Source organism: Eriocheir sinensis, chromosome 19 (assembly GCF_024679095.1).
Source record: "Eriocheir sinensis breed Jianghai 21 chromosome 19, ASM2467909v1, whole genome shotgun sequence".
NCBI lineage: Eukaryota > Metazoa > Arthropoda > Malacostraca > Decapoda > Varunidae > Eriocheir > Eriocheir sinensis.
The window spans coordinates 8,959,189-8,971,688 of record NC_066527.1 but is presented as its reverse complement, the minus strand read 5'-3'; the positions used below and the strand labels follow the sequence as shown (position 1 = coordinate 8,971,688).

Sequence of the window (12,500 nt, the reverse complement as noted above, 5' to 3'; positions counted from 1 at the left end):
CAATAAGAGCCTCATACGAACCTACCCCAAAACTTGACAGCTATACAAAACAGTGTCTTGCAGCTACTCATTCTCTGTTAGTAACAATACTTGCACTGCAACAGCTAAATAATGAAGCTTTACAGTAAAATTAATGCCACCTAAGCTCAAGTCCAGGGTCCACCGACTGGTAAGGTGTTCGTATCTATGAGATAAAAAGGGAAGTAAAAGGCGGAAAGTCGCTAACATAAATAGACTGTGTGTGTGTGTGTGTGTGTGTGTGTGTGTGTGTGTGTGTGTGTGTGTGTGTGTGTGTGTGTAATTCACCACGGCCTGATCACGTGTTGGACTCGTGTGTGTGTGTGTGTGTGTGTGTGTGTGTTTAACTAGTTGTGAAATACGGGAAAAGAGCTAAGCTCGTACTGTCCCGTCTCTCTCTCTCTCTCTCTCTCTCTCTCTCTCTCTCTCTCTCTCTCTCTCTCTCTCTCTCTGTGTGTGTGTGTGTGTGTGTGTGTGTGTGTGTGTGTGATATTTTTTTACAACAAAGGAAACAGTAGAACGGGACAAGAAAAACAAAAACACAAAGCACTGGTCCTAGAAAGAGAGGAAACGTTCCGAAAGATTGGATTTCCAGAAGACTGATTATATTAATGTGGATTACCAATAAAATTGTTCATATTAGAGTGGATTACCAATATAACTGCTCAAGCTAGAGTGGACTACAAGTAAAATTACAAAGGATTACCAATAAAATTAGGTTGGAGAGATATTCTGACACTTATCTTGGAAAGAGTTCGAGTCATGTGAGGGGGGATATACGTAAGAAAGAAGTCTATTCCTGAATTTACCAGTGACGGGTATGAACGAATAAAGGTACTGAATAACTCTTGCATGGGGAAGCTGAACAGCAAATAGTTGAGTTCAGAGTAAAATACCGTCTGAAGCGAAGCCAAGGGAAAGGTGGAGATTTGCAAGTTCAGAAATCAACATGAATGTATCAATAGAAGATAAAGAAACAATGCAGCGGAATTCTTGAGGTAGAAGAAGGGAAGCTGATGAGGTGAGAACCCTCTAAATCTACTGTGTGGGCTGAGTGTGTGTATAATCCCCTCACCCCAGATGAGATGCATACCCCATGCAGGGGCGGACAAATGCCTTTTTATATGGATAGCATATGTGAGGGTAAAAATTGGAGACGATACAAGCTGAGTGAACCAGCGTTTTTATAAGTTCATCCCAGTTATTGACAAATTCTAAAACAGCCTTCCTCTGTCTATATTTCCTCCTTCCTGAGACTCGAACGCTTTCAAGAGGCGAGTATCACAAAACCTCTCGAAGTTTCATGTACTATTTGGTTTGGATCTTCTGTTCAGTTTTTGGGAACAATGCCTCTGCGGGCTTTTTTTCCTTTTCTTTACCTGTGCCTCCTTTGCTGCAAAAAAGAAAAAAATCTTAAGTGTAGATAAAGGGGACACCTGAGTGCTATCCAAAAACAGAGGATAGATGCATTTGTTTAGTTATCAGCTGGAAAAGTTGAGTTTCTTTAGGCACTGAAGGACACAAAGTTCCTTTCAAGAATAACCACAGTTGGTGGAATAAACTTTATTATTATTATTATTATTATTATTATTATTATTATTATTATTATTATTATTATTATTATTATTATTATTATTATTATTATTATTATTATTATTATTATTATTATTATTATTATTATTATTATTATTATTATTATTATTATTATTATTATTATTATTATTATTATTATTACAATATTTATTATTATTATTATTATTATTATTATTATTATTATTATTATTATTATTATTATTATTATTATTATTATTATTATTATTATTATTATTATTATTATTATTATTATTATTATTATTATTATTATTATTATTATTATTATTACAGTTATTATTATTATTATTATTATTATTATTATTATTATTATTATTATTATTATTATTATTATTATTTTTATTATTATTACTATAAAAAAGTAGCAAGATCAGAGGTCAAGCGTTCTGTAACGGGCAGCCTCAAGTTGTGTGGTCCATTCCGTGAGTCAGTTTACTGAGCAAAAGTGGAGTAATGCAGAGTAGAGTCATCGGCATAAGAATAAATAATTAAAAGTAAAGTTGGTGGCATAAGCTTAGCGGCGCCTTGCCATGGTGCTCTTTTTTGTCTTGCTGACCCATGACTAGTTATCTATCTACTTATTCAAACATCTATCTCTTCATATTTATCCAAATCTTTCGACCTACCTAAAGAGCAGAAAGACACGGGTAATACAGTAGCATCACCCGTGCCAAGCAAGCTTCCCGCAACACACACCAAGAAACACATGCGCCCTTCCATATTCGCCGGGCAAGGCCCGCCAGCCAGCCGGACAGCGGGTGTGAGGTCGTCTTGTGATGGGGCACGAAAACTTTCCGTTGCCTTAAGATGCAGGGCCCCTCGTGGCCCTTGGTAGTGCCCCCGTCCCTCCCGCCTCCCTCCTGTGCATAATACCTAACAATCTGACACTCCCACTTCCTCCCTCGGCCCGCCTCCTGGCGTCGCCGAGGTATATAAGCCTAGGCGGGCAGGCTGACACACCGGAGTCTCTCGAAGCTGCTGGTCTGATAACTAAGAGGCATCATGGGTTGTCTGGCTCAAGTTAGTGTGTCCTCTTGTTTCTGTGTGTGTGTGTGTGTGTGTGTGTGTGTGTGTGTGTGTTTCATTTTAGTAGAGTCTGTTTAGCTGTGTTTTCTTTGATCTGACATTGGTATTTGCATCTCTCTCTCTCTCTCTCTCTCTCTCTCTCTCTCTCTCTCTCTCTCTCTCTCTCTCTCTCTCTCTCTCCCCTTTGTCCATTTCTCTATCTCCCCCCCCCCCTTTGTCCATTATGTTATTCCGTTCAATTCCCTTCCTCCTTGTGATCAACTCACAAACATCCACATACCATTACTTTAACTTAACCTGACTCCTCACCCTTTGAAACATCTCTTTTTTCCTCGCCTTTTGATGTTTCTACTTTTCTCTTTTATTTATGCCTCGTAAAGACACTAACCATTTGACCATTCGTGAGAGGTAATTTGCTTGCAGTGTATTAAATTTCCTAGAGTGTATTTCTATTATACGTAAAGATAATCTTGTCTAAGTCACTATTTCCGAATCATGAACGGCATTACATAATTTCCTGTGATCTGTGCTGTTCTACTTTACAGTGTTATTCTTAGTCCTTAGTCTTCGTTAACCTACTAAGTAATCCCCTTCGTGTCTCCATCAAGTCCCCATGTAGGCCAGTATACAAGCGAGCCAATTCAGACTGCATGTGATTACAGGGTTTGGGAAAGTTTTAATCATATTGGTGTTTGCTGGGTTGGTGAAGGGGGGATTATTAGCCTAGTTAGCTGGCCTATGCGCTTGTTACTGGGATAGCCTGCACGTTGCCCTATGCGGTGCCCCTCAGGATAGAATTGGCTAAGTTCCTATTGCTGAGGCCTTGTTACCTACGCAATGCTACTAGACTACACGTCGCATATACCAGAATACTTCAAAGGGCAGGTAGCGGGCCAGTACCTAGAGCTGCTTACTAGGTCATCACCTCCAATAGCCTGAAAGATAGACGCTATACACCTCCCATAGCCTGACTTGATAGGGGACCACACAGTTAATCGTTTCCTTATAGAGCTTTCCAGCGGGCTCATGAGACTAAGGCAATGACTCACACCGGGTCCATCAAGGAGAGCTTCAGGACTCTTGTTCTGGTCCACTGGTCTTCAAACTGCCCTTCCTGCTACTTACTGTCATTACCCCTTATCATTACCCTTACGACTCTGTAGGCCTCCTGACCGTGCTGAGCCTTGCATCTCCCGCCGCCTCGCACGTAGCTTACTGTGTGTGAAATGGCCATCTAAACAGTAGGAGGAAGTTAGGTTATTGAAAGGAAAGAATGAGAGAAAGAAAAAGGAAGGAGGGAAAGGAAAGAATGAAGAAAGGATGAAAACAGAGATAAAGTTATGTGGTTCCCGTCGTCTTGTATTCAGCTAACTGTATGTGAAAAGGCCATTTAAACAATAGGTTAGAAAGGAAAAAATGTAAGAGAAAGAGAAAAGGGAGGAGTAAAGGGAGAGGGAAAGAAGAAAGGGAAGGCGAGCTAAGTGTTATGTTGTTCCCGTCATCTCGTATCAGCCTACTACGTGAAATGGCCGTCCAAACAGCATCAGGAAGCTAGGTCACTAAGGATGAAGTGAGAAAAAAAGAAGAATGGGAGGAAGGGAGAAAGGGAAAGAAGGAAGGGAAGACCACTAGGATTACCTACTGCGGTCAGGTATAAATTGTGTTTGTTAAGTGACGACCGACTGAGTATCAACGGCGCCCCCCATCTATACAACTCCTTTCTCTTCTCAGATTTTCTTTGCGGGCCTGTTGGTGGCTGCCGTGAGGGCCGCCCCGACAGAGCTGGAGGCGCACCACCCTCTGGCAGGCACTGACTACCACGCCACAAGCTCCTCCAGCCACGGCTTCTCGGGCCATCAGGAGACTCCCACAAGCGAGCACCATGGATTCCAGGCCCCAGGAGAAGAAGACCACGAGACTGAGAGCGCACCTGAGCACACCTTTAAAACCGACCATGGTGTCGAAGTCAAGCCTGAACACACCTTTGAGACTGGCCATGGATTCGAGGCTCAGCCGGGACACGCCTTTGAGACTGGCCATGGAGCCGAAACCGATCTCGAGCACCACGGGGCCGAAGTTGAACCTGAGCACACCTTTGAAACTGACCATGGAGTAGATACCGAGCCTGAACACTCCTTCTCAGCCCATGATGCCGACACCGAACCCGAACACGGCGCTGAGGAAGCCCACGCCACCAACAACGAGGAAGAAGTCACCGAATCCTCACCCTTCAGTGTCGCCCACGAGGAGCCCGACTTCCACAAGGAGGCGCACGAGGCCGTGCCTCCTTTTGGCCTCAAGCATCACGACGAGCCTGAGGATGTCCACGTCACCGACCCCTATTCACCTTCCGCCCCGACCTTCGGACACCATTAACTTAAGAGAAGGTTTCAATCTCTTATAAGAGATTACAATCCCTAATATGTGATTTCAATACCATGTATACGGTTATAATAACCAAACATAGGTTTCAGTCCCTTATATAGGAGATTTCAATCTCTTATAAAAGATTTCAATCACTTATAGGTGATATCAATCACATATAAGAGGTCAAAATTCCTAATTAAAGGTCTTAGTCCCTTATAAGTGATTCCAATCGCATATAAGAGGTTTAGTAACTAAACATAAGTTCCAATACCTTATAGAAGGTTCAAATCATTTTTCAAATGTTCAATTCTTTATAGAAGGGTATAATCCTACATAAAATGTTCAAATCACTTAGTAGAGATTTCAATCCATTTCTTACCTCATGTTCGTGGCTAGCCAAAGGTTAGTCTTCCACCCACACAAGCCCTACACGTTGCTGCGCCACACACCACACAGCACCACTCCTCCGTACCCTCACACCACGCACAGCACCTAGGCATACAGGTCACACCTGCCCGGCCCGGCCCCACCAACAAGCGAGTACGCATGCATGCCGAACACCTACGTGCAACACTTGTCTCCTGCGCGACATACCTGCTCATCCAACACCTACGTGCAACACTTGTCTCCTGCGCGACATACCTGCTCATCCAACACCTACGTGCAACACTTGTCTCCTGCGCGACATACCTGCTCATCCAACAGGTTGCAGTCACACACACACACACACACACACACACACACACACACACACACACAAGTAAGTTATCTACTGTGTGCAACAATAGCAGAAGGCAAAATGTATGTACTTCCTCCTTCCAGCGACTTAGGAACAGGAAGTTGCGAGATTTTTTTTTTATAATTTTGTGTGTGTGTGGGGGGGGGCGAGGGGAGGGTATCACAGACGAAACGGTGTCAACAATTATTTACTTTCGATGCAAAATCAAATACTCTATTATAAAAGAAGAAAACCTCAAAAAATATATAACATTTCATGAAAATAAAAAAACAATATATTCCTCTTATTAATTATTTTGTTGCGTGAATTAGTTAAGATTTATCATCTAGTTTTACAGTTTTTGTCAATATCTTGTGCAAATATGAAGTTAGTCATCAAAATAATAACGTTGACACCAAAACTTCGTCTGTTTTTGATTATCCAAAAAATCCAGCGAGCTTCTTTTATAAATTTGTTTACTTATTCATCCATTCCAGCATTCCTTCATTTCTACAAAGGATAAAACTTCCTTGATCTGTACGAAAAAGAATAACGAAACTGAACCAAGACTTTAGAAATTTACCGTTTTGAGGTAGACAAAAGAGGCTAACTTGTAGGCTTTGAAAAGTTGCCTGAGGTAAGTTAATGTATTATTATTATTATTATTATTATTATTATTATTATTATTATTATTATTATTATTATTATTATTATTATTATTATTATTATTATTATTATTATTATTATTATTATTATTATTATCATTATTATTGAGTGGTTAGAGTGCTGGCCCCGCACTCACCGCGTTCCGGACGACGCAGGTTCGAATCCTCCGCTACCACCTGGGATTTTTCAGTTACCGCCGAGTGGCCTAAGACTACCCACACACTGTCCTGAAGACAATCTATCGACCCGGACTGTAGAAGAACATGAAAATATGGAAATGAAGGCAACAGAAAGGTCCGGGGCATGAGCCAAGGAAAGGCGGCGCTATGAACACTTCCCTTCACCAAGACGGGCTCGGGCCGACCACCAGGCCCCACAAGAAAGCCTACCGGTGATAAAGGCTTCGACGGAAAAATATCTATATATTACTGTTACTATTATTATTATCATCATTACGATTATTATTTTTGTTATCATTGCTATTATTATTATTATTATTATTATTATTATTATTAGTAGTAGTAGTAGTAGTAGTAGTAGTAGTAGTAGTATCATCATCATCATTATCACTCACAGTATAACAGGCAGGGCGGGAAGGGTAAGCTGCTGTCAGTTACAAGTCCGTTGCCTCGACACGCCTAAAACAAGACAGGTTGAAGGGTAAAGGGAGAGTGTAGAAGATAGAAAATCAAGTCTGGCTAGGATAAATCAACAACAACAACAACAAAATTAGAACAAGAAAAAAAAAAGCTGAGAGCATAGGGTGCAATTTTCAGTTATATTCAACCTGTTATAAGATACCAATGCAGGATGGGGGTTAATTATATATGATTACGTTATCGCTGCAGTAAGAAGTTAACTTTGGAGTTAAATGAGTTAATATTCTCTGCATTTCATATTTCAAGATGCAGAGTTTCAGGCCCAGGCACGAGCAACTCTTGGGAGAGATACACCTCTGGCACTGGGAGGCACGGCGCCTCACTGGCCATAGAGATTACAATTGTTGCGCTGATTAAATCTTTGGCTCATGAAACAGTTCACATAATACTGTCCTTTGGGGTTTACAAGTACATAGACTGTTTCATCTAACAAGCCTCTAAACACCTTTATCTTAGGGCCGCTTTCACAGTCACTTTTGTTTGTTTTGATCGTTACCAATGGCGGCGATCGCCGCTATGGTATTTCCACGTTAAACTGGCCGATTACTGTATCATCGGCAAAAGCAGAGTCATTGGTCTTGGTATTGCCAACAAATGGTCTACAATGACTGATCCACACTCTGCCTAGTACTCAATCACATACAAGTACTGAAAAGTGATGGGGCAAGAACACAGTCCTGCCGCACTCCCGTATTCACGGGAAAAAAGCTGACCCCCCACCCCTTTCACAGCATTCTCTGTCTAGGTCAATGGACCAGCGGTCCTTGTAGGACTTCCACGGAGTCGCAGGAGATCACAGAATGCCTGATGGTGCACTGGGTCAAACGCCTTCTTAAAATCGACAAAGTGTAGGAATCAGTCGAAACACACGTCGGCGCTCCACCAGGACGCGAAGCGCTATAGGATACGGTCAGTTGTTGACTTACCAGGCGTGAACTCAGATTGATCAGGTCTATGCAGCTTCAACAACTGGTTGCGAATCCGCTTCAGCAATAGTTGGTCAAGAACTCTGTCTAACACACTGAACAGCGTAATGCTGCAGTAGTTGTTGCAGTCCATGCGGTCCCTTTTCCCTTACCAGATAGAGACGATCAGCCCCCTTTTCTGGTAAGGAGGATTGGTACCAGATTGCCATACGGTAATCAAGACCGCACGCAACTCGCACTGATGTCACAAATACCAGCTCCCTTTCCACCCCTAAAGCACACAACTTTGAATGCCTTCCTAACCAATCCAGTTTCTAGGCGGCAGAAGATTCTAATGAACGAATGGAAAATTCAATTGAATACTCTGAATCGAAAATGAGTTAAGGGGATATACAAGGGTGGCGCGGGAAATGCAAAACATATTAGGACACGTAGTGCCTCGAGAGCCATCACCAGAACCTCCAATTACTTCACAAGGATTACTGTATCATCGGCAAAAGCAAAGTCATTGCTCTTGGTATTGCCAACAAATGGTCTACAATGACTGATCCACACTCTGCCTAGTACCCAGTCCATACAAATATTGAAAAGTGATGGGGCAAGAACACAGTCCTGCCTCACTCCCGTGTTCACGGTAAAAAAGCTGACCCTCCACCCCTTTCACAGCATTCTCTGTCCAGGTAGAAGAGAGAGAGAGAGAGAGAGAGAGAGAGATTTACAAAGATTTACATAGACAATCAGACCACACAGACCCCATGGTCCAGACTTGGTGGTCTGTCCTTAAACCTAAGTGATTTTACATTAATCAGAAGACTCCAAAACGTTGCATTTCTACTCTAGTTGATATTAAGTTGAAGGAAGTGACGGTCGAGCTTGTTTTTGAAGGAGTCAATCGTGTTACACTGGACCACTGACGGAGGGAGCTTATTCCATTCTCGCACTACAACGTTGGTGAAGAAAAATTTGGTGCAGTCTGAATTTACTTGTCTACATCTGAGTTTTACGCCATTGTTCCTCGTGCGCAAAGTGTCATCGATCATAAACAATGTTGATCTGTCTACATTCGTGAAACCATTAAGTATTTTAAAACATTCGATCAGGTTTCCTCGGAGGCGACGTTTCTCAAGGGAGAACATGTTAAGGGTGGAAAGCCTTTCTTCGTAGGATTTGTTGCGCAAGGAAGGGATCATTTTTGTTGCTCGACGCTGAACACCTTCTAGTTTAGCAATGTCCTTTGCATGGTGAGGAGACCAAAACTGTACCGCATATTCCAAGTGGGGTCTGACTAAACTGTTGTAGAGCGGGAGTATTACATCTTTATTCTTGAATACAAAGTTTCTTTTAATGAAGCCCAACATTCTGTTCGCTTTATTTGCTGCATCGATGCATTGCTGTGAGAATTTGAGGTTTGACGCGATTTTGACCCCCAAGTCCTTGACGCACTGAACGCTTTTGAGTTTAACGCCGCGCATTTCGTATTCGAACTTCTTATTCCTCGTTCCAACTTGAAGGACCTGGCACTTGTCTACGTTAAAGGGCATCTCCCATCTATCCGACCAAGCTGAAATTTTGTGCAAATCCTCTTGGAGGCTTTGCCTGTCTTCGTCAGTGAGAACCGAGTTACCAATCTTTGTGTCGTCTGCAAATTTACTAATGCGGTTATTGAGTCCAACATCCACGTCGTTGATGTAAATAATGAAGAGCACTGGGCCAAGAACCGAGCCCTGAGGGACGCCACTAGTGACCGGCGCCCACTCTGAGTTAAATCCGTCAATCACAATCTTTGTTGTCTGTTGCTCAACCAATTCGCGATCCATTGGTTTACTTGACCGTCAATACCTATTTGCTTTAATTTGTAAAGTAATTTATGATGCGGGACTTTATCAAACGCTTTCTGGAAATCAAGATAGACTACGTCCAGTGATTTGGTTACGTCATAAACAGTGAAGAGGTCGTTATAAAAGGTTAATAGGTTTGATAGGCAGGATCTTTTGTTTCGGAGGCCATGTTGTGAGTCCCTAATCAGAGAGTGGCTTTCAAGGTAACTCACAATTTTGTCTCTAATTATGCCCTCAAGTAGCTTACCTACAACCGAAGTTAGACTAATGGGCCTGTAATTACCTGGTACTTTTTTGTCTCCTTTCTTAAAAATCGGTGTCACGTTAGCCTTTTTCCAATCTGAAGGGACGATGCCTTGTCGCAAGGACATATTGAATACGGTTGTGAGGGAGGAGAGTATTTCGCTCTTTGTTTCTTTCAGCAGAGTTGGATATACTTTGTCAGGTCCAGGACTTTTATTTGTTTTGAGTGATTTGAGGGCTTTAAGGACTTCATCGGGTTTTATTTCAAAGTTAGACAATGCATGCTCGGGATTTACATTAGTACTGGTGTTGGTGGTGGTGGCGGGAGGACTGTTATTATTAAACACCGAGGAAAAGTAATTGTTTAATAGGTTTGCAACGTGTTGGCTGTCAGTCACTAGTGCACCGTCGCTGTTTGTTAAAGGTCCAATTCCACTTCTGATCGCCTTTCTGTTGTTTATGTAACTGAAGAAGGATTTCGGATTATTTTTACAGTTGGCTGCAATATTTTCTTCATATCTACGCTTTGCCTGACGCACTAATCTGTTTACTCGTCGCCTGGCATCATGGTAAAGTCTAATGTTTTCGGGCGTGTTTTGCTCTTTCTTTAACCTGTAAGACAATTTTCTCTCCTTGACTGAGTGTTTAATTTCGCTATTAAACCAAGGTGGACTTTTATTAGTGTTAATTCGCTTCTCGCACAAGGGGACAAATGTATCCTGCTGAGTGAGTAAGTGATTTTTAAAGCTTAGCCAGGCGTCCTCTACATTGCCGTCATCTGATAGTTGCATATCTATTAGTTTTCGTCGGATTTCTACGAAGTTGGCTCTTTTGAAATTGGGCACCTTTACTTTATTTTCAGTCACCGATGTTTGAGCTCTAATGTCAACGCGCACTAGTTTATGATCGCAGGAACCGAGGTGTTCTCCTACCGTGACATTACTGACTAGGTTATCTTGGGTCGCTATAACAAGGTCAAGTATGTTATTTTGTCGAGTTGGTTCAGAAACCATTTGGCTTAGATAATTTTCCTCTAGAAATTCGATCATTCTGTGGGACTCACCTTCTGTACCCGACAGTGTCGCCCAGTCGATATGGGGGAGGTTAAAGTCTCCTAGTATCAGTGAGTCGCTGTTATTAAGTGACTGCCTTAAGACGCTGTACATTTCAAGATCGGCATCGAGTGATTGCCCCGGAGGCCTGTAAGTGACAGATATATTTAAATTGACTTTTGCAGTGTTTACTCGCACGCACAAATGTTCAACGTTACTGTTTCTTGGTGTTTTGTCAGTGGGTTGCAAGTAGCTTTTGACAAAAAGGGCGACACCACCCCCTCTACGGTTTACACGATCATTGTTGAAGAATCTGTAGCCATCTATGTTGTATTCGGAACTTAAATCAATATTAGTGGTGTCGATAAATGTTTCGGTTATAGCAATTACGTCAAAGTTTTCTGTCAGAGCAAGACATCGCAGTTCATCAAACTTGTTTCTTAGGCTTCACACACACACACACACACACACACACAGTATATAGAGATGAGTAAAGATTGTATAAAGTCAGGTTTAGAAAGGAAAAAGGAAAATGAATATTCCCGAGTACGACAGTGTCTGAGTATAACAAATCTACATGTGCAGTGATGAATTTACAAATGAAAGCTTTGAATGGAGGTTAGATACATATATGGACGCGGAGCTGCCAAGTGACGGCTGTCTGGCCTTTTGTTGTCTGTGTGTGTCCTTGCGTGTCCTTGTGTGTATCCTTTATTTTTTGTTGTTTTCTTTCTTTCCTTCCTTCTTTCTTTCCTTCTTTACTTCTGTCTTTCATTCTTCCTTTCATTTATTTCCCTTTGTTGTGTGTGTAATTCACCACAAAGACCTGATCACGACTTGGACTCGCAAACGCCTGCAAGTATCCTCCCGACAAGAGCAAGCTCATTATAGTCGACCTCTGAGTTGCTGCCAGGGCCTTCGCACACCACACACCCCACCCCCTTTGCTCAAGATGGGACGGTGAGTGTGTGTGTGTGTGTGTGTGTGTGTGTGTGTGAGAGAGAGAGAGAGAGAGAGAGAGAGAGAGAGAGAGAGAGAGAGAGAGAGAGAGAGAGAGACTCCGTGGCGCAACTGGTTAGAGCGCCGCGCTGCCAGGCTTCACGGTCTGACAGGGCGGCGGTTCGAGCCCGCTCAGGCCAGATTCTTTCCGTTGACTAGGAGTAGTTACTGTCTCCCCTTGAACAAGGGGGATTGGTTATGTGGTGTGTGAGGTCCTGGCAGTACCCAGAGATCAACGATAAAGAGCACTTGCTCATGTCGGGAGGGTACCTGCTGGCGATTACGAGTCCAACACGTGATCAGGCGGTAACATACACACACGTTGACGCACCATATGGTAAACGTTGCAGTGCTCGCCCTAACTTCCTCATAGTCTC

At 42.4% G+C, this 12,500-nt stretch overlaps 3 protein-coding genes across 6 annotated transcripts in view; 2 read left to right on the top strand and 1 right to left on the bottom strand.

The window, feature by feature from the left end:
- Positions 1 to 5,376, top strand: part of LOC127000663 (kininogen-1-like) — a 14,127-nt gene extending 8,751 nt beyond the window's left edge. Inside the window, exon 3 of the transcript XR_007754376.1 lies at positions 5,304 to 5,376. The gene's annotated coding sequence lies outside the window, so the exon portion shown is untranslated. The remainder of the gene's footprint in view (positions 1 to 5,303) is intronic.
- Positions 1 to 12,500, bottom strand: part of LOC127000662 (uncharacterized) — a 146,036-nt gene that overhangs the window by 94,183 nt on the left and 39,353 nt on the right. The window contains exon 2 of one of the 4 annotated variants that reach the window (XM_050864641.1): positions 6,981 to 7,044. The exons of the other annotated variants lie outside the window; for them this stretch is intronic. The gene's annotated coding sequence lies outside the window, so the exon portion shown is untranslated. The remainder of the gene's footprint in view (positions 1 to 6,980; positions 7,045 to 12,500) is intronic. 4 annotated transcript variants of the gene reach the window in all.
- Positions 2,486 to 5,376, top strand: LOC127000665 (kininogen-1-like). Its single transcript, XM_050864647.1, has 2 exons — positions 2,486 to 2,649; positions 4,387 to 5,376. Exons 1-2 carry the CDS (start codon positions 2,632 to 2,634, stop codon positions 5,029 to 5,031), a joined length of 663 nt encoding a protein of 220 aa, XP_050720604.1. The 5' UTR covers positions 2,486 to 2,631; the 3' UTR covers positions 5,032 to 5,376.